Below are 26,281 nucleotides of genomic sequence, written 5' to 3' on the forward strand. Positions count from 1 at the left end.
TTCTTTTCCTCCTGCAGATTACGCCAGGCAGCAAGGCAGCTCAGTCCCAGATGAACCAGGGGGACTTGGTGGTAGCAATTGATGGAGTCAACACAGATGGCATGACCCACCTAGAGGCCCAGAACAAGATAAAATCAGCCAGCTACAACCTGTCTCTTACTCTTCAAAAGTATGAGGAGATAAGTTACTACCATTGAGGGGAGATGGCTAAAAGGCACCACCTTAAGAGTGTTGCTGTGGGCATTGTGTTGTAGTGTGGAAGCAGGGTGTCCTGGTTCCTCATGATTCCTATTCCTGTGCAAACACATAACGTAAATGCAGCCTTTAAACCTACCTTTTTTAGAATCGTAGGACTGCAGAGTTGGAAGGGATCCTGAGGATCATCTTGTCCAACCCCCTGCAAGCCAGGAATATGCAGCTTTCCCATATGGGGATCGAACCTGCAACCTTGGCATTATCAGCCAATTTTGTATTGCATGTGCATGCACACACACACACCAGAGTAGAAAATAATTCAAAGGCTGCATTTTGGATGTGATGTTGTTGGGCTGGGGACAGAAAACATTACGAACTTGCACATCCTGTTCTTAAGGTAGCAGCATCTAAAGCAGCTTGCCGAGCCACTTTTGATGATGGAATCTGATGGAAATTCCAAATGTTTTGCTGTGTAGGCCTGGCTGTAGGTCTGATTCAAAGAGAACAATCACCCCACAGGAGTACCTGGGGCATGCGCTGGGTAGCCACTGGGCTCAAGGCCTATAACTGGTGCTTCCACATGAGACTTGTTTATGCTGCTCTACGTGGATGCATTTTCAGGCAGCCACTGCCCCACTGCCTCCCTGTGTGAATTAAGCTCAAGTTGCTTTATAATCAAGATTAAAATCCCATATATGTGTCAAATGCCATTTTATTTTGCATGTTGTTAGCAAAGTCGAATTCTGTGCAGAATTACCAGCTGTATATCACTGGACTTAAACATTTCAAAACTAGAGGTGTGTTGTTTTCCCACTTGTTCTGCACTTGTTTTTGCATCCTGATATTGTGGCAAATTGTTCCACCTCAACCTACCAAGTTCAGTCACTGCCCTTCACGATTCTGCTAAGGTAGCAGCTCTACCTCCTAGGCCCTGCCCTGTCTTCTTCCCCTCTTTGGTTCAAGCCCCGAAGCAAGTATTTTTCAAATCCACATTTAGTGACCCTAGCTTGAGCCCATTGACTATCTCAAGGTGGATGAAATTATATACCATAAGCTGTTTCATTTATTTATTTTTACTGATGGCCAAGTTTGTTTTTAAAAATTAAAATGGGAATAAGTTTGAGTCAAGTGTTACAAGGCATGTTCTTTAAGGCTGTTTTGGGTCCAAGCCCCTACAGTGCAGGAATCTCAATTGAAGCATGCATGACAGGTGGCCATCAATATGCACTGAGTTTTCACAGGGGTCTTGTGCCCTCAATATGATGGTCAAGAGGACCTAATGAAGAGGCTGTGAGGCTTTGACACCAGTGCACGCCACCCCAACAGCAGTGCAAATTGAGTTCCCTCTCTGCCTACCCCTATGGGTGATTCTGCATGACTATCTGCAGTGGTTTTGCCTAGGTGTAGGTTGCTTGCTATAGGGAAAGGTTGAAACTTGGCACTGCCCTGGCTTGTGATGGGTATGCAATAAGGATAATCTCTTACCTTGGGTGATTTGTAAAGGAGGGGGGAAAGAAGCCAGTTTATGGTATAAGAGCAGTTTATGGAATGTTGAGATGAAGCGCTGAGTAGGGGGAGTTGAGCCTCTTCTGAGCGATTGGTGGAAAAAGAAGTTAAAAAATAAAATGGAAGAGAGGGATAAAAACAAGTACTGAGGGTTGGTTATAGAGCAAAAACTTGCCTTGAAGTGAGCCTTAGAGCCTTAGAGCTGAAGACCCTCCTTCCTCCATTGTCTGCAGGATATATATGAATACAGTCATACCTCGGGTTACAGCCACTTCAGGTTGCGGTTTTTTTTTTTTGGGTTATGGACCGGCAAAACCCGGAAGTACCGGAATGGGTTACTTCTTGGTTTTGACAGTCGCTCATGCACAGAAGCGCTAAATCGTGCTTTGCACATGCGCAGAAGCGCCAAATCGCAACCTGCGCATTCGCAGACGCGGGTTGCAAACGTGCATCCCACATGGTTCACATTCGCAACCCGAGCGTCCATGTAGGAGATTGGAGACCGCTCAAACTAGGAATCCTCTGCCGACAGTCTGAAGTGATGCAGTCCGGCAAGCACTGCTTAGCTCTCAATAGTGCCTCTTTCAACATATATACAAATTTAAATGATCCATGATCTCTGTAGTGTTCATTATTGTGATAACGGATGAACTCGCTTTGACCACAGATGATTTCATTTTTCATTATCCAAGTACAAGTCTCGTGTGCTTCCCTTTACAGCAACTATAATATACATCAGTGGCTCCAGAGTTTTCTGACCTGCAGCTGAAGCTTCTACACCACATGCAGATAGTGATAGATATTTGCAGATGGTGGTGGGGATCTTCATACAATATTTACTGACCTCATAAAAACTTGTGGAGAATTCTTATGCTGTTGCAACCTGGTAGATTAAGGGTAAAAAAACAACAACTATGAGACTTTAAAAAAAATCAAATATAGTATTATCTTCCCAGTCTAAGGAACTGCCTCTAACATAACTCATTTCCAGTGCAGACACTCCTCCTAAACTGCCATTGATTCCAGTTGTAAAAGCCTTGGCAGTTTGCCGGGAGACAAATGTTCTTTTGCAGCAGATTCAGTCATAAATCAGGCATTTAACATCTGTGGTGACAGCATCTGAAGCAGACGTAATAGAAAGCATTGGTAGCATGATTCAAATTGTTTCCCTGCTCAAGGTTGCCATGATTTGGGCACCGCAGTTGTCTAGTGCATACAGTAAATGCCTGTGCTTGTGCCCACCCCCGGTCTGTGTCCCTGTTGATGTGTGCAAATGCAGTTAGGGTGAAGACAGATGTAGCATTTTTTAAATGATCTCAACAACAGGCTCTTCATCTGCAGCGTGAACTTGGCTTTGCAATTGTTGGCGGAAATGTAGGCACCAAGAAGTTGTGTGCTGGATCAGCACATGAATCAATCCCCAGCTTTGCCTCTTCTGCTGTGTGTCTGATTCATTAGATATATTTTCAAAGTAAAATACAGTGGTACCTCTGCTTACATACTTAATTCATTCCGAAGGTCCGTTCTTAACCTGAAACTGTTCTTAACCTGAAGCACCATTTTAGCTAACGGGGCCTTCCGCTGCCGCCGCACTGCCGCCACACGATTTCTGTTCTCATCCTGAAGCAAAGTTCTTAACCCAAGGTATTATTTCTGGCTTAGTGGAGTCTGTAAGCCTAAGCGTATGTAACCTGAAGCGTATGTAACCCGAGGTACCACTGTATGTTATCCATGGTGCTAAAATTGCAGGCCTGAGCCTAGTGTTAAGCAGTTTAATAACTAATGTCTCACAGTGGCCAGGGAAATGTCTCCTAATGGATAGCAAAGATTAGCTGTTTTTTTTTTTTCCTGGGATGTTCTGAATGGAGATTGCCATCAGTTTGGGGAAGGTGACTCCCTGTGAAGCTCAAGAGGGACAGATTTGTATGTGTGAAAGAGTGGTAGCAATAGAAGCAGTTTGGAACAGAGAGTGAGGCCTGCTGCCCACCAGGAGTGCTTGTGCTCTTTGTCTCCACCTGTACTCTATTTGTGTGTGAATGTATGTAAAGTATCACAAAAACATCTAAGTCTCCAGTGATCTGTCCTCTAAAAGGAACCCAGGCAGAGGTAGCCTTGGATCTTCTCACAGCTCAGAAAGGTAGGGCGTGCTTTATAATATATGTGTTCATCCATAGCCTTATGAAAGGGGGGGGGGGATTTAAGAAAAAAAATTACTGTGAATTGGTGTGTGTGTGTTGGTGAGATCACAGAAGCCAGCCTGTAGGTGCCCATTGTTGCTAAAGAACTATCAGCATCCAAGAAATAAATAGAACCCAGAACTTTATTTTTCTAGACTTTAACCCAGGATTTGGTGGGGAAAGTATTTCTATTGCACATGTCACCTGAAAGCCTTAAAAAAATATTGCCAGAACAGGGTCAGAATAGTATGTCCTACCTACTTGTGCCCAGGCATGACCTGGTGTCTTAATGTTTGTGCATGCAACCTGTCTTCAGGACTTTGCTCTAAATGAAACCAAATATTCAGAGAGCTGACCTCGTTTTATTAGCATAACCCGAAGACTTCATGCAAAAGAAAATGTGCGCCAATTTCCTGGATGAGCAGATAACCAAAGAAAATGACTTGAATTTAAATTATGTGAGCCAAAGCCATAGCAAAATGTGAAGCAAGGGAACTGTAGACAGACCCGTAGTCAAATACTAATCAGCCAGACAACCGCTGGCATAAAACTGAATCTGTAATTGTGGGGCAGTCTGTTGGTAATATTATAGGCTATCCTGTGGGAATAACAGAGACAAAGTTATGCTCTATTAAGACTCATTGATTTCAAATGAAAAGTTAAAATATGCACTTCAATATCTCCTCTTGAAATCAATGGGTTTTAAAGGTGCTTAACATTGGCTAGGCAATGTCCGTATTTTTATTTTTATTTTACCATTTTTAACTAGCTGTTTTTCCCATGGAGATATATATAGTAAAAATGCTGAGAGGGATGTGTATTTATTTGCCTTAGATTAAGAGTGCATTGTAATTCCTATGGCAACCCTGTATGTGCTTGTCTTTGAGCAACCCCCTTTGGAGTCAATAAAATTTACTTCTGAGTAGACATGCATAAGTTGAGACTGTCAGTTGTTGCGTTGCATGTGGAGGAGAGCTCAGTTTTAAATGCATCACATAAACCCTCTTAGCTTCACCGGAGACCCAGTAGACCATCAATCAATGCCATGTCTTTAAAGGGCACAGAAGTATTTATTACTCAGAAGAACCTACCTCGCGGTTAGAGATTCTTGCGGAATGTACATTGCTCACCCAGAACCCCACTCCCAAAATACCAATGGAGAAGGTAATGTGAAAACAAACCTTCACATTTGTCTGGGGTATATATCTCCTGGGTGGGTTGTTGAAGATAATCTCCTTCTGCAACATTACTTTGTGCTCGCCTTGTAAAGGTCACAGCAGGCATTAATGGTGCTTCTGTCTCACTTGATGGCTTGACACGGACTGAATAAAGCCATGATAAAGAGTTATTACAGGTTAGATCTGCCACAAGACTACCTTCTGCTTATGGTTAGTGCTGATTAGCTGAGAGAATTGACAAAATAAGCAGCAAATTATGAAGGCATAGGCTAAAATGACCTATATTAAGGACTCACAGTGATGCAGCTATAAATGCTGTGGTTTGTACTGCCATTGCACCTCTTTGTGCCTACGTGGTATTTTCCAAGTAGGTTGCTTATTTTTCTGGTATATTTGTTTGGGAGATCTTGTTCCGCAACCACTTTTAAAAATACTGAATTGATTCCCTTGTCTTATGTTACAACCTTCTTGATACAAGTGGTCTTACTGACTGTTTTCATCTTCTTCAGAGGTGAGATTTGTACTCTTAAGTAGATAGGCAGCGAGTGTGCTTTGGGTGAGTATACTTGATCTGTTCTCTTTTGTATCTACTGATATTTGATTCAGTGGCCGATGCTTTTGTTTTGTTTTGTTTTCAGGTGTAATTGATCTGGCAACCAGATTGCATTACAGGGCATTGAATGCTATTTGGCTAGCAGGATAGATAGCTTCCAGCTGTTCGAAGATGCCACTGCAATTGTGGCTTTGGTTTCGCATTAATACTTAAAGAAACCAAAGTGTGGTTGTATGACAGCACTATAAAATAGTTAAGTAATTCTCTGGAACTGTCAACATTTGCTTCATTCATCCAGAAGCACAAATGTTGGTTATTCTGTCTTTCAATGCACAGAGAAAATGAATAGGAAGGGGAAAAGGTGAAACTCTCATTCTGTTGAGTGGCCCTTTATGGAGAGAAAATTCAAAAACCCTTTGAATCAGATAAAGTGCAGCTCTCACGTGGCTATCTGAGCATGTGATTATTTTCCTTTCTGTTTTCTGTATATTAGAACTGCATTAATAACCCGAAAAATATAATTTGGGATCAGAATTTGAAATGAAAAGAACAGGATTTTTCGAAAGTGGGCTGCTTTGAAACTACAGGTGTGTTTGAGACTGCTGTAAGTAACCTGACCATTGCTTTTAATGCAGTTCCAGACCTAAAAGCTGAGAAAAGGCTGGCTTAGTCACTGTAAATGAGGCTGTACGATTTTAGGTTATTGTTCCCTTCCCTGAATAACTGGACTGAGTGTGATTCTGGAAATCTCCACTCACTACCCCCACCCCACCTGCTATCAGTAGAGTCATGGCCTCTAAAGAAATAAGAACCTGTGGCCTGCCAGATCTTGCCGAACTACAATTCCTATCATCCTTGACGCTTGCCCATGCTGGGCTGGGGCTAATGATAATGGAGTCCAATGGCATCTGAAGGGCTGCAGGCACCACCCCACCCTTGCACTAAGCGATCTGACCGAATGGTAAGAGGAAATCATTGGCTGGAAAGCTGAGGTAAATTCCAGAGAGGCAGGCCAAGTAGAGGAGGAAAGAGGAGCAAGAGGAACAGATAGTTGGACTCTCAGAATGAGGAACCAGGGGAGTGCTTGTGGGTTAGTGATCAAGGGAGGAGTGAAGCATGGATCAGAGCTTGTGAGCACCATGTAGTTGGTACTTTGTTATGCAGGCCAAGGCCTAGTTCTCGTTGAGGTTGTAGGCCTGCATCTAGGATATACCTATTCAGACCTCAGGTGGGGCTTGGGGTTGCATTGTGGAACCCCTGTGCTTGGGAAACTAGGCGTTGGGGAGAAGAGACGAGTGTTGACCTGTTAACAATCTCCATTCTTCAATCAAGTGAAAGTGTACATTGGAGGCAGAGGCTCGTAAGGCCTCAGTTCACTTTCAATTTTCCCTGGAGCAAGTTGCTTGCTAGGAGCTGTCTATAGTGCTAAAATCAAGAACCTGTCTTGCTAATGTGCCTCGTTGAAACCAGCTACCAGCAGATCAGAAACCATGAGAAATGTAGGTGAAACAACAGAGAAACAGGGTGATATTAGTAGATGTTAAACGTGTGTTGCGCCAGATTGCTGGTATTCGTTTTGATTTGAGCAGTGAGGAGGCCCACAAATGTGGTTTGGCAGGCAGTTGTTTTTTCTAACACCCAGTGAGGTTTGTTTCTCTCACTCTTTGTCTCTGTGGATTGCTAGCAACTTTTTTAAAACAGCATTATTCTAGATGTAGAAAAAGATTCAGAGATTTCCAGCTGCCCACCATAACTGAATCTGTGGTTGCCACTGAGGACTTGGCAGCTGTATTCTTAGATTCTCATGCAAGAATAAATATAAGCAAAACCAATAGTTTGAATAGTATAGCTCCAGAGAACGTAGGGAGGCTATGTGTCGTGTTGCAATATAACATGATGCAAATCAGTAACTTGAAGAATAAAATGGCATTCCTGCTCCAGGATCACCAAGGAGCTACAAATGCAAGATGACAGACGCAACCTTTTCAGTTTTGTCTGTGAAATCATTTGTCGTGACACACCAAAGGGAAGCTGGAAGTATGCCTTGATGCTCTTGTACCTTTCTTCAAGAGTTTAAAGCAATGCACACCCCACCTTTATTTTCCCCGTAGCCCAGGACCCACACATGTCACTAACCAAGTGCAATATTCAGCCCGTATGTTAACTAGATTGAAGAAAGTGACTTCGTTGTAGTGCAGGGATTAGAAACATTTTTTCAGATCAAGGGTCAAATACTCTCCTGGACAGCCTTTCCAGGCCACATTCCACTGGTGGGGAACACCATAGGGGAAAGTGGGTGGAGCAATGAATATGACTCTCACCTTTGTATAATAAGCCACATTTAAACCACACAGAATCAGTACATTTTGTACACATATGCATCTTCAGCCCAGGTAGGCAAGAGGTATCATTATAATTAAATGACCCATTCCAGCAAGGTGAAAATATTCCAGGAGGGTGTGGAGCAGGCTTGGCAAGGTTTGGAGTGACCTGGGGAGATCACACGAGGGCTGGATGCATGACAGCTTTGGAAATTACACGGAGAGAGGTGCAAATTTCTCCTTCCGCAATTAAACGGGAAGCATAAAAAATGCATGTACAAGAAACTTCTGAAATTACATTAGAATGCCCATTAAGAAGACCAAAAAGAGGGTTGAGGAAGGAGGGAATGAGTCATGGCTTGAAACCTTGCACTTCTTTAATGAAAACTTTCCCTAGTGCTTGTGCAATAAACAGTTCACAGCCGTACATATTTTTCCTCTTTCAATAGCAGTTCCTTTACTTTAGGGGGAAAGAACCTTGAATTTATTTGTTCAGATTTGACCCTGACAGTGAAAGAATGAGCTCCAGGAAACCTGTGTCCCTGAACGAAGGGACAAGCCCTTGAGAGACCATGGCCCCTGCATAAATCATGTTTTCATTCTTCCTCGAGGGATTTCACCTCTGCTGCCCTCCCCTTCAGTTCTTTGTATGCCTAATGCAGTGAGCTTTCATGCTCAGTTGTAAATGCCACCGCGGAAGATGCTCAAGACAAGAATTATCCGTAAAGCCTTTGTGTCTAGCGTGGTGCCTTGAAATGCCTTTAAAAGCTAATGTTAGAAAAGAGCTTCCACAAGAATAACAATGGCAGCGACAATGGCAGCATATCAGTCAGGCGTGGGACATGTCATCATAGCGGCCCATGGCTTTGAAGGCCTTTGAAGAGCACAGGTTGCTGTAACACCTCTGGCTGTGCTGCTTCACTCAAGCAGCTTGGGTGCAAGCCCATATACATGGAAGTCCCTTGGGGGGCCAAGGACAGGAACGGTTGTGCTTCTGTAGAAATTCCTCCAACAATTCACAGCCAGGAGTAGGGCTGGGCAATATCTGGTTCTCAACATCATGATATATCACAAGCTAACCATCGCAATATGGCAATACATCATGATGTCAAGGTCCTGGGATGTGGAGGGAGGGAGGGGGTGGGCAGGAGGAGCCATCGCAACCACGCTCTCTGGCAGGTCCTTCCCAGTGAGGGAGTGAGCGGGCAACAGTAGGGATAGCCCCTCACAGCTGTTCCCAGCAAATTGTCCAGCATGCCCTTCCCAGTGATGGCCCCTTGCTGGACATGAATGCTCTGTTTTAAAGCTCCCTCCGGAGAAACGGTTATCGCAATCTGAACTTGAGGTCTGTTTCAGGTGATTTATTTATTTAGTATTGTTTTTATTAAGGATTTCTTGGGTTACAATAGTACAAACTTCGTCTCTGTTTTCAGATCATAAAGTTATTTCTCTGGGTCGGCTATATTCAATGTGAGATTTTTGTGTTGTATGCTGTATAAGGTTGGGGGGTAAGAGGTGGGGAGAGAGAGCAGGGGACGGGGGAGAGAAAGGGGGTAGTAACCTTTCATTCTTCTACATAGTGTATGTTGATATACTGCCCACCCCTAGCCAGGAGTATAAAAAAATTAAGAACCATGTCCCCAATTCGAGGTACTGTGCTATGTGTGAGAGCAACAAATACCTGTTGTTATGACAGAGGAGGTGTGTTCATGGTATGTCATAGCATATTTCAGGGTTCTGTGCACATGAAGAGGCCTTGTAACCTACTTTAGGACTAGGAAGACAAAAGCCACCCAGTGCCAGGAATGGAGGGCAGATTTTGACAACCAAATGCTTCAGTGGGGATATCACCAGGGCTTTTTTTTTCAGCTGGAACTTACCGAAACTTAGTTCCAGCACCTCTCAGGTGGGCGCCATTGCCATTCTAAGAGAACAAGGGAGATGTTCGTGGTGAGTTCTGGCATGTCTTTTTCTAGAAAAATAGCACTGGATATCACTGAGGGCTCATCCAGACATACTTTTGTACTGCACTTTCCAGGTGCAAGTCCGCACTTTAAAGCTCTGTGTCCCAATATGTTGTGTTTTCTGTCCTGGTTCTTTCCTCAGAAAAACCTGTGCTTTACTGCTAAATTGGAGCAAATGGCAATCCGTGAAAAACCTGGCTGCGGTTTGCTCCGATTCAGTGGTAAAATGTCGGTTTTCTTGGGGAAAGCACCTGGACCCAAAAACCCCCCTGCTCAGATACAGAATTTTAAAACCTGGCCCTGTGCCTAGAAAAACAGCACAAAAGAAATCTGGCTGAGTCTTAATTGAGGGCTGAGCTTGTTCCCAGTGACTCCTGCCACAGAGGACCAAGGCTGCTTCTTTACCTGCGGCCCAACGTCTGTGTAGCCCCGCCCTGGTTATGTTTCTTTCTGTGTAATGGAAAGTCAGCAACAAGCTTTTATATAGAGAGAGAGACCCAAAAGAAGAAGTGGATGCTACTGTTACCAAACCAGAAGGAGGGAGGCTGATCTGGGGGACAGGGGTGGGGGGGGAGAGACCACCATTATATTCTCTGAAGTATTTTTCAGTGCTATCTTTAAGTTATGGGGAGAAATTCCAGCTAATCAATTACCTTTTCTTTTGCATTAATTCCAGATCAAAACGTCCTGCTCCAGTTCCTACAGCCACCCCAAGAATTGACTCTCCAATGCCTGTGATCCCTCATCAAAAGGTAGGTGCTCTGGAAAACTCCTGCGGCTCATCACACCAGATATTCCAGATGTGTACCTTTCTGCTTCTCTTTGGCAGCAACCTGACACAAGGCCATTTCCCCTGCCACACACTGATTCGCTCGCACCCCATCTGTGATAGAGAATGAGGTGGTAGCAGTTATTCCATAATAAGCAATTTGGAATGAAAACCGTGATGTCGTGTATGCACTTCATAAGCATGGTGGAGATTAGAGCTCAAGTGACAGTGAAGACCATGGAGGCAGATCAAACAGACCAGTTGCGGGAGGGGAGCTGTTTCACAAGATGAATTGTAGAGAATGAGCAAACACATACTGAGATACCTCAGAATCAGTCAAAGCCAGTGAGATAGCTTCTTTTCCACATTGAGTTATGTGTGTGTGTTTACTCCCCATCTTCCATCCTCTCAGCCTGTGCCAATTCATGACTGTCTTCATAGAACCTGTTCAAGTTCAACTGTATGCACAGCACATAGGACTCTCTCTATGCAGTTAGGGTTCAAATAGCCTACCTGGGTGCAGGTTTGCAACCTTACTTGATTACCCTCCTGAAGAAACTAAGCAAGCTTGCAGTCCTAGCCTTGAGAAAGAAGACTATGGACACCTTGGCCTAAAGTGGCAGCTATTACCAGAATAGATCTATCAGCTCCAGCTTAGGTACATTGGTTGAGCAATTGCCCGTAGGACCAGTGACCTCTGAAGATTTGACATCTGATTGTATTCTAGATAGCAGCCTTTATTATGCTGCCTCAGGGACCTTGCCAGTGAAAGATGGGATAAAAAAAAAGTTTCAGATAAATAAATGTTACATTTGAGCTCATTATTCCGGTTACCAGTTGCAACAGAACGCTGCGGCACTGCTGTTTGATTTGCAAAGAGTGTTTGAGCCCTCGCTCTAGAAATACAAATTTTTGACGTTATCATTGGCATCCCAGGATCAAGTAAGGTCAAAGGTCTGTGTGAAGTCTTAAATGTTTCTCTCTCCTGGACACCTTTTAGAATGTTCATTTGTAGTCCATAGCAGAAAAAGTAGGTCAGTTTGCAGTTCTCTGGCCAAAAATGGCAGGTTTCCCCCATGCTTCACTGTGGGGGAACCAGTACGTATTATTTAAGATTGGACCAGTGCCGATTTCTTGCTGGGCCCATCCTGTGGAGAGCTGCTTTAGGTTAACCTTTGCAGAGCTGGCTCTGCTTGCTTGTGGCTGGTTCCCATGCTACAAGCTGTAATATCTAAGTCCTTTACTCATGTGGCTCAGGTGGTGCTTGTAGGATGCAGGGCTACATCCAATGAGGGGGGGGTGAGGGGGTGCAGGGGGCTTTGACTCTGCCCTAGGAAGGCCTCATAACATTCCAGATGAGAGGGAAGTAGCAGAGGTGCAGGTAGCAAGGCCTTGAGGGACCTCACAAATTGGGAGGATGCTACAATGCTACCTGGATTACAGCACAGGTGAATTCAGGGACACCTGAACTTCAGCAGCAGCTCAGCCCCACTAACTTAGGGCTTATCCAGGCTTGCCCTTGCCACACCCTTTCCCCCATGGAAATCTGATCTATACTGATGAATTGGAGCAAATGTCAATCAGGATTTCTCCTGATCAACATTTGCTCCGATTTATCACTAAAGAACTGGTTTCCCTGGGGGAAGTGGTGGCGCAAGCAAACCGTTCAGACTCATGCCTAGAAAGCACAGGACAAGCGGGAAACCTGTCTTCTGGATAGCTCAGTTGATTAGAGTGTGGTGCTGATAATGCCAAGGTTGCAGGTTCAGTCCCCATAAGGGGCAGCTGCATATTCCTGCATTGCAGGGAATAGGACCAGATGATCCTCAAGGCTCTTTCTAATGCTACAATTCAATAATTGTGTGATTCCTGCATTGCAGGGGGTTGGACTGGATGACCCTTGGGGTCCCTTCCAGCTCTACAATTCTATGAATCCAGCACAAGTCTGTATGAGCCCTAAGTGTGATGTGTGGGAATGTTCAGGGATGCAAGAGAGAATTTATTGTTTAATTATAGCCTTTCCAACTTGTGTAAACAAGTTCACAATTTTAGCAGAGTAACATTCCCTTTTTTAAACTCACAGCGGATGCATTTGCTCAGGCTCGCTAAAGCCTCTATAATAACTGTTCCGGTATTTCCCCCTTATTCCCCCATAAAAGATAAGACATGACACAGTCTTCTATAAAAGTATAAAAAAGAGTTTACTCACATTCTGTTCACAATCGGATCCCAGAAGGCAGACTTAGCTTAGAAAAGTAACGTACACCTGGATACTATCTCATAAGGAGACAGTCCCTTTGTCCTCTCTTGGCTGGAAGCATCTTTGGCTAAGCAGATGTTGCTTCTTCTACAAAAGTAGTCATAGAGAGAGAGAGAGATGGCTATCCTGCCCTGTGCTTTTGTCGTTACCTGCACAGGTGAGGCCACTCCCACCTCTAGTCACATGCAGAGGAAGTCTGTCCCAGCCCAGAAGGAAACAGGAAGTTTACCTGCTGGCTGGACAAACATTCCTCCCCGTGTGTAAACATGTTCACTCTAGGAATGTTTTACTTGACTGCTCTTGTGTTTCACATCCCACATGATGCTGTTCATACCATTACCATCAGTTCTGCATCTCTATGGGAACCATGGTAGGGCAACAAGCCTGTCACAGGAGTAGCACAAATCCCTTCAGAAAGCCTGCTCAGCAAACTCTTACTGATCAAGTACCTCACGTGTGACTCCTCGCATCTCTAAATAAAGGGCTTTGTGGAACAGGTTTGGATAAGAGCTTTGCTGAGTTGCAACCAAGAGCCTCTGGATGTTAGGGTTGATATTGCTACCATGCTGCTTCAGATTTCGAAGCAAGTGCCAAGAGAGGAAGCATAAGTGACTGTCCCTAAACTTCCAAATCATGTCCCTAAGGAGGACACGGGTGGAGGGTTGCATTTCTGATTCAGGCTGAGAGCCAGTTCATACTGCACCTGATATGGCTGAGTCTGGACATTTAAGGGCTTGTGCAAGTGGCCTGCCTACAAGAGCAGCATAACATCAGTGCAAGGATCGCAGATTCATTCTCCTGGACAGGAGTTCCCAGTCACAATGTACCACACAACTTAAGGAAGCTGATCTATGGGCTTTTGCCAATTCACTCCTCCAATGTTACACTGCTCATGGGAATAGATCATTAGAGTAAGGAGCTAAATGTATGAAATGTAGCTGGCTCAGGTATCTGTGCATAAAACATTGCTAGGTATAAGCCATTTCATCATAGATTTCTTTTTCCGTCTCCCTCCCCAAGATTATATATTTAAGTGGGGGGGGGGAGTGCACTTTAAAAAAGTAAAAAGAGTGCAGTCAGGGGATGCAGTGTGTGTGTGTGTTGCCAGTTATGTCCTACGTGGCATCACTGGGAAAGATTAGACTCCTGCTTCCTGAATTCTCCATTCATCACAATGTTGCTAGAAGCCACAGAATGAAAGACCAACTCCATCTCTGCCATGAAATAAGGTATTCTAGCAAGATGACAGTAATATGTCTCCAGGGATGATGCTCAGGATAACAGCCTCCTCTTCTGGCCACAAGAAAAGTTACAGTAGGTTTGCCGTGGAAAAAATAATGCTCATTTTCGTAACCCCTAAGGCCACACTGGGACAGCCAGAGAGACGGAAAAGAGAAAGCTACACAGAGGGAACAAAGCTCAGTGGGAGAGCCCATGTTTCACATGCCAAAGCCTCAGGTTCAATTCTTGGCATCTCCATTTAAAAAGAGCAGGTGACAGGTGGAGCAGGTGGCAGGCTATAGAGACCTGCTGCCAGAGTAGACAGTATTCACCAGGTATAAACTTGTTGTTGGCGGCATCTGTCTGTCTCAGGAGACATTGGGTGCACCTCCGGGGGTGAAGTCAAACTGCTGTGTTAGCAGCACTAAAATGATCTCCCTGGGCCAGAAGCCTGGGCAGTGTATATGGAGGTCCTGGGCTAGCCAGATAACAGAACCCCACCTCTCATCCTTGCTGAGGTGGTCCAAAGGAAAGCAGAGTAATACCTTCGGCACCAGCTGGGCTGCAGGAGTTGCTGCAAGGAGGCATACAAGATGCCATCCAACTGTCTTAGGGACTCCACTCCAGATTTGTGTAGGGTTTATTCCTTAGCCTTTTCTCCTCGTCCTGAAGATATCCCACAAGGCAGCGAAGGTTTAGGATCAGAATTTTCCATCTTGCCTAGTCATGCATCTCTAGTTTGTATTAACTGAAATGAAATAGTTGGCAAAGAATTTGTACCCTTGACTGGACGCAAAAAAAAATTTAGTTTATAACACACACTCCTTGTGATTTAGTGCAACACATACAAACCAACAGATTATTGGTTACTAGTACTCAGAGATGCTCTAGCCATTTTCTGTGTTCCTGGGTAATAAGCATCGTAGGCGGAAAAGCCTTTAAATGTGGACCAAAGGGGACAAAGTAGCAAAGGGCACCAGTAGCAAAGGGCACCAGTAGCAAAAAACAACAACCCAAAACAAAACTATTGCTGGCAATCACTATTTCACGCACACCCATGAAGTCCGTTTGGAACATCTTACATAGCATCATTCCCAAATTGCTTGTGGGGGAGAGGAATGGCGGAAGCAACAGGGAAGAGCTCTCAGAAAATTGGCAGAGACCGCAAAAACAGAAAGGAAGGGAGAGCAATTTCTATACACCTGTGCTTTGTGAAAACAATGAGCACTTGCGTACTGTTGAAAAAGTCATTGTGCTACAGTATTGCGTGTTGTCATCGAATGTTTCCAGATCAAAGGTAATCAGTGGTGAAATTGGAGTGATGTGCTGCAGAATAGTTGCTTTGGATTCTAGGAGCCACTCGTTTGATCCCTGTCTATCAATACACTTTCTCCTTTGAATTCAAGTTTTGGTCCTGCCAGGAGAATGTTGGCTTTGTGTTGGCTTTTTCAAACATCTCAGTCTTTTCCCTTTCTTCTGCATTTTGACCAAATTAGCAGGATATCAATAATGGAAAGGATATCTGACAGCAGCCTAATTTCTTCCTGTTTAGTCTTTGGGGGGGGGGTGTCAACATGAAGTGGAGATTCCTTGGCTGTACATGGCTATGTTCCACTTTTCCAAATGCAAAGTGTACAGAGAGATTGTCTATTAATAGAATCTTCTTTATAGCCTATTTTGCTAACCACATTGCACGACCTTTATTAGCATGAATTTCTGCCTCTGCTGGCAGTGGCCCTTAATTTTGAGACTAATCATATGTGGCACGATTGTCGAAATATTAGCCCTCCCATATCTACATAACAACATGGATATAGATATGTGCATATGTTGTAGGTGTAGTTAGATGCCATCCTAAAAGCCAAATTTATGTAAGAACCCCATATCCTTTCTGTAAGAACAAATGGGCAGTTGAACCATGTATGGTAACTAATATCAGCAGTTGTTCAGATGAAAAGCTTTATTGACATGCATCTTGAATTGAGAAACATGCTGCTTTGGGAAGAGATGTGGTTAATATTTTCGCTTGACTAATACAAGGCTATGAAGGTTGCATACATCTATTCTATTGCAAATGTCTGATATGTAGGGTTGCCAACCAGACAGCTCTTACTTGATGCATAATACTATGTGTTTCTGTCAAGCAATTGCTATTGGCATCTGAAAAACCAGAAATCTCCAAATTTCACCAGAATCTGTCCTAAAACCACCTGGCTTCACTTCTGATATGTAAAATTCTGTCCCTGACATGTTGGTTTCCAGAAGGAGAGTATTATTTTTTAAAAGTCAGAGGTTGGCAACCTTGCAGATATGTGTAGAATTCCAGAGCTGTAGACTTTTTCTTTTTGCATGTGTTCTATGATTGCTTTTCTTTCTTTCTTTCTTTCTTTCTTTCTTTCTTTCTTTCTTTCTTTCTTTTGCCTGCATGTTTGCTTCTACAGGATACTGTTCTGGAAGTCAATGGCAACCGAGCAAGCGTCAATCCTCTAAGTAGCACATCGGCTGGGTCCATGAGTAGCATTTTAGCAAGCAATGGAGCATATTCAGGCTACCTCAGCAAACAAGAGATGAGCCTGTCACATAGTTCCTCCTTCTTAAAGACTGTCAACATTAGATCTTCAGTGTCCTCTCAGTCTGTGGCATCTGACCTTTCGCCAGCAAAAAGTGACCTAGGTTCCAAAACAAGCTCAGCGATCACAGATGGCAATAGCCCTAAACACCAGCTAAGCCCGGCAAGGCAATATAACAACCCCATTGGCCTTTACTCAGCAGAAACTCTAAGGGAAATGGCTGAGATGCATAAGTTAAGTCTCACACGAAGGGCTTCAGAAGGTGGACTTCTTAGAGGGTATGTAAATATAATAAACTTGTTTTCTGATCATGCATTCTAGATAGTTTGGTGAATGGGCCAATTTCTATACACAGCTCATTGGAAGCATTCTGGGTAGTGAGTGTGCATTTGTCTTGAATCCATCATTAAATCAAGTACATAAGAACTCGCCTTTCATAGTCCACCTAAACCAATAGTAGCCAGCCTGGTGCCTTTGAGAAGCTCACAAGCAGGGTATAATGGTTACAGAGACTCCTTTTTTGTCCTAAACATCTGGTAATGATTGACATGACTACTACTGAATACTAGCCAACTTTTCTAAATGATTTCCTGAAAAATAGATCCTCAAAGTCACTGTTCTTTAAATAACCATTGGGCTTTTGAATTACGATGTTGTTTGGTTTGTGCTAGTGTCATACAACATAAAATGACTACGGTAGATACTATAGGATACTATAGAGCATCAACAAAGTACAGAGAATTTAAATTCACTCTCCCCCTTATCCATCACAGCGAACAACTTCCAATGGCATTAAATGGAGTTTGAGGAATAATTAGTAGGATCCTCTGGGTTTTTTTCCAAATCTTGTGTCTCAAAACTCTTAGGCTTTTGCTCATTCAGATGTGTTTTCAAATCAGAAGATAGTGAGGAGTCTGTGGAAAACTGTTAGGGAAACTCAGTAGAAATTATTCAAGAAGCACCAGCATTTTAGAGGGGGTAAAATGAAGAGTGATCAATTGTTTCCATCTGGACAGAGCATCAGTTCGTTAATACTTTAATAGCTATAAATATCTAAGATAATCCTCTTTATATCTGGATTTCCATTCAACGGCACTTTTAATCCTAGGTGACACACAATTAGCAATCGAATCACAGTGACCTCTTTAGAACTGCTCTGGTATGAAATTGATGTCGCATCAGAAACTGGTCCATTTTCTTGCTGATTTAGTTAAACAAAAAGCTTTGACCTAAACTGGTTTTATTTCCTTAGTGTGAAAGGATTCACCATCAACCTTACTATGGATTTCCAAAAGCATTAAAGAGCAGGTTTTTGCAGTTGGAGAGAGCAAGCGCTCAGGCACAGACCAGAAAAGAGTGGGTGGGTGCCAAGAAAGCACAGAGAAAAATCAGGTTGGATGAGCCCTAAGCTAGTATATGTGTAGAGAGACAAATAAAAGAAAGAGATCGACCCATATTGCACTTCCTCTTTAACGATCTCCATGAGTATGAACATGACGCCTAGCTCTTCATGAGCACATTCACATCCCTGATGCCTGTTGGCAGTGATAGTCCATGTCTGGCATGAATATGCTCCCAGACAACTCCCACGTCATTATCAAATTTCATGTGTCCTCCTTTAATTCATCCCATAATAGAGGCTTGCCTTTAGGAGGGAGCACTGTTTCCATAGTTATAAAATTCCACCCATGTCACAGATTGACTCTGCCATTCAACACAAGTGTTTCTGTGCCAGGTCTGTGCAGCTGTGAAAGTGTAGCATTCAATGGTCATTCCATTTGTAGGCCTCCTTGGATGAGATCAATGGGGATGTGATGAGAAAATCTTGTTTAGTGGTCAGTGATCAGTATATTAGATTCTGTGGCAATACGAGCTCTACAAAATCGCTCTTGTCCTGTTTTGGACCTGGCAGTGCTCATCTTTTGCATAAGCAAAAGTTGTCTTACGTTCTATTATTTTAAACTACTGCAAATGAATTCACAGAGAGTCTATTGCTATACTGATGTCCATTACTTCCCCTCTCCCTTTCCCAGTCCACTGGGAAACCCAACAGGGGAGGTGGGGCCAACAAAGAGAGTGTTTCAAGCCCTCTTGTCACATGGCAAATCTCAGTGGAAAATATTTGGATGTCACAAAAGCTGACAATATACAAATGAAATGGAATGAGTGCACCAAACTGGTTGGAGGGGCAGGAGTAGAAAATGGACCTGCATGGAGGTCTCATTTTCAAACACAAGTTTGGGAACCAGTGCAAGACCTCAAGTTCATGCACCTTTAAGAGTTGCATAGAATGGAACATTCCACCAGGTGTGGTGGTTCCTGACAAGCTTCTCTCATCTCTGCATCTGTTAAAGATACAGGAGCCCTCTCAAGGTCTGGGCTGCCATCTTTGCTTCGCAGGGTTCACGACCAATTTCATTAGGCTATGTTAGATGTGGTCTGTCAGTTGTCCATTTTCATGACTGCTGGTATGTGAAGAGTTTGCGTTCTGCCTTTGATGTGTTTTGAAAGTCCAATCAGATACTGTGGAAGAGTTAGTTCCCCTCTTATTCAAGGGGTATATCACTAAAGGCTTATGCCGTACTTTAAAATGTTGTTTTACGTGCATGGGCATAGCTTAGAGGATTAGTATAGCCAACAGCATCCACTTCAGAAAATGATACTATTACACCGTGTTTCTCAGTAAGCAGATGCCCAGCTGTCCTGCACATTCCTAAAATGGATATAGAATCACTGATCTGCTTACTGATACAACTTGTTCCTAATATATCTCAGTGAGTTTCTGTAACAGGCAGATATATTTGGATTAAAGCACAGTTTACTAAGCCAGTGGGAGAATATTCTTGAGTGAGAGAAACTGAAAGGCAGGAAACAAGATGGAGTGGGAAACTTTTAATTATCCTGATGTGAATTCCTGTATTGGCAACCAGTGTTTTCCCCCTTCCTTTTCTCCCTCCCCCATTAAAACTTGGACAGCAAGCAGTGGAGTAAACAGTACATCTATGTATTCATACTATGCAACTTCGCCTTTCTTTTAAGAAATCTCTGTGTCTGCCACCAGACCCCTGTTGTCCATTAAAGAGAAGTGTGCAAGACAATCACAGCAACCTGATCCCCTGGATCCACAGGAAAATCCCTTCCCTCATTAACTTTGTCAGCTATCAGAAGAATCGTGGATTGAGTCTTGCTAGCGGCAACTTGAACGGCTTGCTAAGAAGACTCCTCTAATAAATTAAAAACATAAACCTGAGTTTCTTCCTCAACCAGATCTGGGCCTTTTAAAGGGGGGGGGATAACAAAAATAAATCTAGGAACAGTGCTCCAGCCTGGTTCACCTCTCAGGACAGCGGGAACAGCCTTCCATTACACCCTGCCAAGATTAGCTCCCAAAGCGGCTTACAATTCATATTCATGCAAGGTCTAACAGGGATCTGTGGGGTATATCTGGCAGAGTGCTTGATCCTTGAAAATTGATGAGATGGTCAAGGTTCTAGGTTGTTCCTTGCAGAATAAGTTTCAGGTCGACTCAAGGGCCTGGCCAGTCCACAAGTGCTTCTCCTCCCAAATTGCACTTGAGGTGACATCATTATTATCTGTGCACCTGCATTTTCTTTAAGTGTGCAGTTAAAAATGTGGCAGGAGTAAGTGGAACAAAAACATTGTTGCAAAAACACCTGTGTCTCATAAGTGCATTTGTCAAAGAGCTGGAATTATCTGCAGCTCCCTACTGAGCATAAATGCAGTGGAAAGACCCATTTGCTGCTATGTAATGTGTGAAATAGTCCTAAGAACTGAGCTGCAGAAAACGTTAATAAGACAACATTCATTCCTGGAGCTAACCCAATGTTGGCCTACATCAGTGGATAGCAGGTGACATATTGATCCTATCAGTCACCAGACTCTCTTGAGTTGGTCACCAAGCTTCCAACTGTAGGTTGGATTCTTTGGAACCATTGTAATCTGGCTTCCAGCCTGGTTTTGCAACTGAAGCTGACTTGGTCACCCTAGTGGACCTACACTATGAGATGCTCAGAGGGAGGGCTGTCCTGTTGCGTCTCCTGGACTTCCCAGCAGTGTTTGATACAATCAGCCATGGTATCCTTCTAAGCTGTTTGGTGGGGATAGGTTTGTGGAACACTGTTCTTCAGTGGTTCCATTCATTCATGGAGAGGCTCTCCCTGAAAGTGATGCTGGGAGACTGCTGTTTCATCTCATAGTCTTTGACCTGTGGAGTGTCCCAGAGTTCCATCTGATTTTCCATACTTTCAACCCCTATATGAAACTACTGGGATGTCATCTGGAGATTTGAGCAGAGGGGTCATCAATGTGTGGGTGACACACAATTCTTGCCATAATCTAATACCAGTGTGGCAATAAAAGTGGTAGGTCAGTGTTCAGAAATGAGTGGCTAAACAAGCTAAAGCTTAATGCAGACAAGACATTGGTTATGTTGGTTAGGAATTCTTGCAATTTGGGAGAGTTTGATACAGGTGAAGTTGCACTGACCCTGAAGGAGCATATATATATATATATACACACAGCTAGGAGAATCTCTTGGATCCAACACTTTCTCTTGATTCCCTAGTTACCAGGAGTGCCTAGTGTCTTCCAACCACAGTGGAGTTTGCAAGTGTAACTGCTATAAATTTTCCCATAGGTCCTATGAGGTCAATAGAAGCCATTCATTTATATAGGAGAAAGAACTGAATTGGCCTCTCGCTTCAGAGCTTTGCCATGATTTCCACGGTGGTGGTGTGACAGAACCCTAGGAATGAGGGTTTATGACATGTGCAGCTTCTTGATATTTGCTTTGGATGTTCTTGGTCAAGCAAGATGTCAATACACTAGCAGTAGAAAAGGTTGAGAAAGAATGATGCTTGATCCCAGAGTGCTTAGCACTGTGGAGGTGAGGCATTATCTCTTTGATGCATCTGTGTAGTATCTACTGTGTTCACATGGGTTGCTGTTGTTATCTAATAGTCACTTTCCAAAGCGACTTTCAAAAGTTTGCTATCTTGCCCTTGCATGCCAAGCAGTATGCCAAGCAATGTTACAGTAATAAAAACTTGGTGTTCATGTTCAGGCAAAATGTCACAGTACCTCCATAAATCCTGGTGGATAAACTGTAATCCTTACATTTTCCCTCTGTTAATCACATTGGGAGGTTTGGGACATAACAGCTGCTTTCTGTTCCTATTTGTAGAGGAATTTGCAAAAGCCTTATAAAGCCTGGTTAATACTTACTAGCCTCATGCTCTTTTTATTTTATTTTAAATCTGTTGGTTTGATTTCCCCTCCTTTTGTCTTTCTCTTCCCTCCCAGGTCATAGCGAACACTGCTGCCAAGTTAGTATTAAACAGTGTGCCGGTGTTACATGTTTGACTATGTCCCCACTTCCTGGGGTAGCATGAACCTGTTTGTTCCTGCTGTGTGCGTGTGCTTGCAAGTGGAATGCACATTACAAGAGATCAGTGGTGTGGCAGGCATAAAATGGCACTAGTGTGTTCTACTGGTAGTTCCGTTCTAGGAATATTCCTCCTCCTTACATAGTATTATGGTGCCACTGCAAATGCATTACTTGGTCTGGAATGGCTTTATTTAATTATTTTGCATCCACTCAAAAGGTTTGCCGCAAGACCTCTCTGTTCCTGTTGTGGCTCCCAGAGGATCTTCATGTACTGGCCACAAAGTCTGATAACTAGTATAGAGTAGGAGTGAGTGGATGGCAGTGGCTTTTCCTTTTCCGGGAGCATGGCATGGCTAGGCTGGAAGGCTTACTAGCTACAGTTGCCTGTGGTGGCTGTTGGAACCAGTGTGTGGAGGCTTCTTGCCGTGAAATACCTTGCTAAGAGGTTCAAACCATTTGAAGTCAAATGTTACTATAAATGTACATTTTAGTTTGTGATGCATGTTAGTTAATGTGTTCATGTCGTGGCAGGTTTCTGTTCCCTCGAAGTGTCTGTGCATGTACTGCGTCGTTTGAATCCTGGTATCTGTTTTATAACTGTCCCTCCCTAGTTCATCAAAATACATTCCCCAAAGGCTCCCACCCCTTCGATAGCTGTGAGGGAGATAAACATCCCACAGGTCAGGCGTCGTTTCTCCTGTCAAACTGCTGCCGCGACAGGAACATCTACATCAGTCGAGTATTGTTCTGCTTCAGAGCTTTTAAAAAGACAGTCTTGTCCCTCTTGCAATCCAGCAGCTACGTACAACTGGTTTTGTATTATCTATTTCTGTATGGCAGACTTTCAACAAAGGTATCTTATAAAATATCATTTGAGAAATAAAGAAGGGGGGGGAGCTTCTGATACCATGACCTAGCAAGAGTTGCATCAATAGCCTGCTAAGGCTGTAATCCTATATACGTTTACCAGGGACCCAGCCCACGTTGATTCTATTTCTAAATCAACTTTAATAAGACTGGGCTTCAGGAACAATAACAAATTGGGAGATTTTCTGTCCCTAACTCACATTTCCTTTTTGGAGGACAGGGATTTTTTTTTTTACATTCATGCCCCAGAAGCAGTGGTGTGGGTTTTCTAGAAAATTCTTGAAAAAAACTGCATATGGTCATATGCATCAGGAAGAGAATCTGATATCCGATGCCCCTAGAGCAGGAGTGAATAACCTCAAGCCCAAGGACGGCTCTCTCTGCCTCTCTGCCTGACCTTTGGGCCTCTCCCCCAGGCTACGTCATAGGATGTGTCCATTTCAAGGACACATTCCAGTCGCCTTGAGTGCTTTTGTCAGGCTGAAATGTGTCCTTGGCCTGTGATAATCCCCCTGGCTTGCTAGAGTGAAGGTGTGAGAGACAGAGATGCGTTTATAAACCACTGACTTTTATATGGCCACTGTACAAGGGACAGCCCTAGCAAGCATGGCCAGTGGGCAGGGATCATGGGAGTTGCAGCTCAGCCACATCTGCATGGCCAAATATTCCCTACACTTGTATTACAGAGGCTTTTCCCAACCGCTGTCACAGTGCCAGTGGGTGCCCTATCTGAGGGAAGAAAGACACTTTCTCAGAATTAAAACGTTGTGCTTTTAATGGTGGGATATTATAGCATTTCTTCCGCAAAAGCAGAAGCTACCGACAGGTCATCCATTCTCTGGAATGGCTGCAAGTCCTGCCCTTTTTTGCCGTGGTATTTCAAGTCCATTCTGTCTGATCAAAAGCTTTCTCTACTTGTGCACGATGTCCTTGAATGCTCCTCTGTGCACGCACCTCCTTCCCTCCCTTTCCACCATCACTTCCTTGCCCCTTTTCTTCTTTCTTCCCTCACTTTCTGTAACCTCACTCTTCCCCCATCCCAGCACAGAGTACGTGGAGCGCTTCAACCCCAACGTCCTGAAGGATTCTGCTCTGTCTACGCACAAACCCATTGAGGTGAAAGGGCCTGGTGGCAAGGCCACCATCATTCACGCCCAGTATAACACCCCAATAAGCATGTATTCTCAAGATGCTATCATGGATGCCATTGCAGGCCAGGCCCAGGCGCAAGGTGGTGAACTTGCTGGGTAAGAGAACTTCCTTTGTGTGCCCCGGTTCCTCCCTGCATGCTACACTGCCCTCTCTTTCATTTTGAGCAATCTGCTAAGTGCCGTGATGTGGAATAAAGTGCTGGAGACAACAGGATCTGGGAAACTGGGAGGAAGGGTTGGTTTGACATGATAAATCTAGAATTTCTGTTTTATTTGTCCATACCCCCCTTTCCCCAAGGCTATAGGGTTTACCTTTTTTGCTTTTTCATTTTGAAAGAGAAAGAAATCTAATATTTTATCAGATACATCTAAAACCCAACCAATTACGAAGGCAGAGCTGTGTGCAAAATCCCTTTAAAGCAGTGTAATGGTGTTCTGAGACTAGAAGAAAACTTCCTTTAAAAAGTGGAACAACAGTGTTTTTTTAAAACTGCCTAGGGTGGGAAAGCAAGGGTGTGGGGAAGAATTCAGCTTCCTCCATCCACCTCCCCTTGCTGTGTCGATTAGGAGTTAACTCTCAGTTGTGCTACTCCAGTATCCTGATGGAAGTTATATGTGTATGGCCTTCTTATGATGCATATATATATATATTGCTTTGTGTGCAGATTGCAAAATTTTGAATGCATTCAAAGTTACAGAACAGCAACGTTGCTACCCTAGGTTTAACAACTTTAGCAAGCTTCTTCCAACTGCTGATGTATTAATTTACTCCTTTGCACTCCTTGTATTGATAATGGTTTCTTCTCTTTCTTTCCCCCCTTTATACATTCCTTGTGGGTTTTCGTTAATTTCTCATACTAATGTTGCTCTGTTGTGTACATCCCAACTCTCCATTATGATGGACCCCAAACACTCAATACTCTTTGTTGGGTTTTGATCCTATGACTCACAGTGAATCTCCACTGGCGTAAGTAGATTTATATTTCCAACTCTATAGAACCAAAGAAGTGCAGAGTAGAACTTAATCTTCCTCTTATGTATGGCCCACTTCTTTCCAATTTTATAGATTTTAAAAACATTTAGTATGTATCGGTGCTAAATTAAGACATATAAGGCAGACTCAGGAATGTTAAAAATACTTTCATGGCGGAGAATTTTACTGGCCTAGTTCAGATATTTACCAAGTCCACAACTTCCTTTCAGTGGCAGGGGGTGCACCACATGAACTCCCAGTCATGTTGATGCCTGATTTGAATCACCTCTACTCTTTTGTTGGGGAACACCTTATGTGAACAGCATCAGTTAGGTGCTCCCATTTAGCACTCACATCATATGGGACACAATCTGCATGGGGAAGGGGAGCAGGGGTCTTGCTAGGACTTCAAACAAATTTGAATGAAATCTGCATACGCTGGTTTATATGTATAGGAGCCCCTGGGCATATTAAAGTGGTGCGTGGCTGGAGTCTTACCCAGCTGCCCTGTTAGCAGAGTTTATAAAGTGTGTTCTTTTAAAAAGGGAAGAAGGAGACAAGGGATCTAGGGCACAGCATAAAATGCTGGGAGCTCTGGCCCCCTAGGCTACCCTCTTGCAATGTTCATGGAGATATGGGAGTCTGGTGTCTCCTGTGAGAAATCAGGTAGGGTCTGAACTGCGCCAGTATTTTGCTGATGGCAGTTCAGTGGGATCTTCCAAACAGCTGATCACACAAAATTGAACAGTCAATTCAGCATATCTTTTCTTACAGTAGAATGTTGCTCAAGAAGGAGCCATTGTTTAGGGTTGCAACAATGAGCTTATCCTTTCCTTGGGTTTGAAGGCTCCTCGCACCTCCTTTCGCATGGTTATGAGGAGGAATTCAAAATCTTTGGCTTCCATTTTTTTACTAACTGCAGCTTGCCATGCCATCCAAACCCACTGGGCCTAACCATAGGTAAAGGAAAGAAGTCAACTTCAAATTATAGTTTGTGAAGCTGACTTGTTTCTTTAACCATAGTTAAGATTAACCACAGTTTAGGGTTTAGACAACACACTAAATTATGGTTAATCTAAAATGGAAGCGGAAGTTTTTGATCACTGAATGGCTGTGCTGGAGGAGGGGAAGCGTGTGAGCCCAGGCACAGGCTAGGCTCATTATTGTAA

The 26,281-nt window shown here is 43.5% G+C and overlaps 1 protein-coding gene across 14 annotated transcripts in view; it reads left to right on the forward strand.

Moving 5' to 3' along the window:
* The window catches only part of LDB3 (LIM domain binding 3), a 161,177-nt gene that overhangs the window by 68,558 nt on the left and 66,338 nt on the right, over window positions 1-26,281 (forward strand). For 12 of the 14 annotated variants that reach the window (XM_081190846.1, XM_081190852.1, XM_081190853.1 and 9 more), the window contains 3 exons: window positions 18-169; window positions 10,571-10,646; window positions 16,586-16,992. In XM_081190846.1, coding sequence (XP_081046972.1) covers window positions 18-169; window positions 10,571-10,646; window positions 16,586-16,992 — 635 coding nt within the window. Of the gene's footprint in view, window positions 1-17; window positions 170-10,570; window positions 10,647-16,585; window positions 16,993-22,036; window positions 22,060-24,031; window positions 24,236-25,091; window positions 25,107-26,281 lie in introns of all 14 variants that reach the window. The other 2 variants (XM_081190854.1, XM_081190849.1) reach the window with 2 other exon arrangements.

The sequence above is a fragment of the Podarcis bocagei genome, assembly GCF_964188305.1.
Source record: "Podarcis bocagei genome assembly, chromosome: 4".
In the NCBI taxonomy this organism is placed as follows: Eukaryota; Metazoa; Chordata; class Lepidosauria; order Squamata; family Lacertidae; genus Podarcis; species Podarcis bocagei.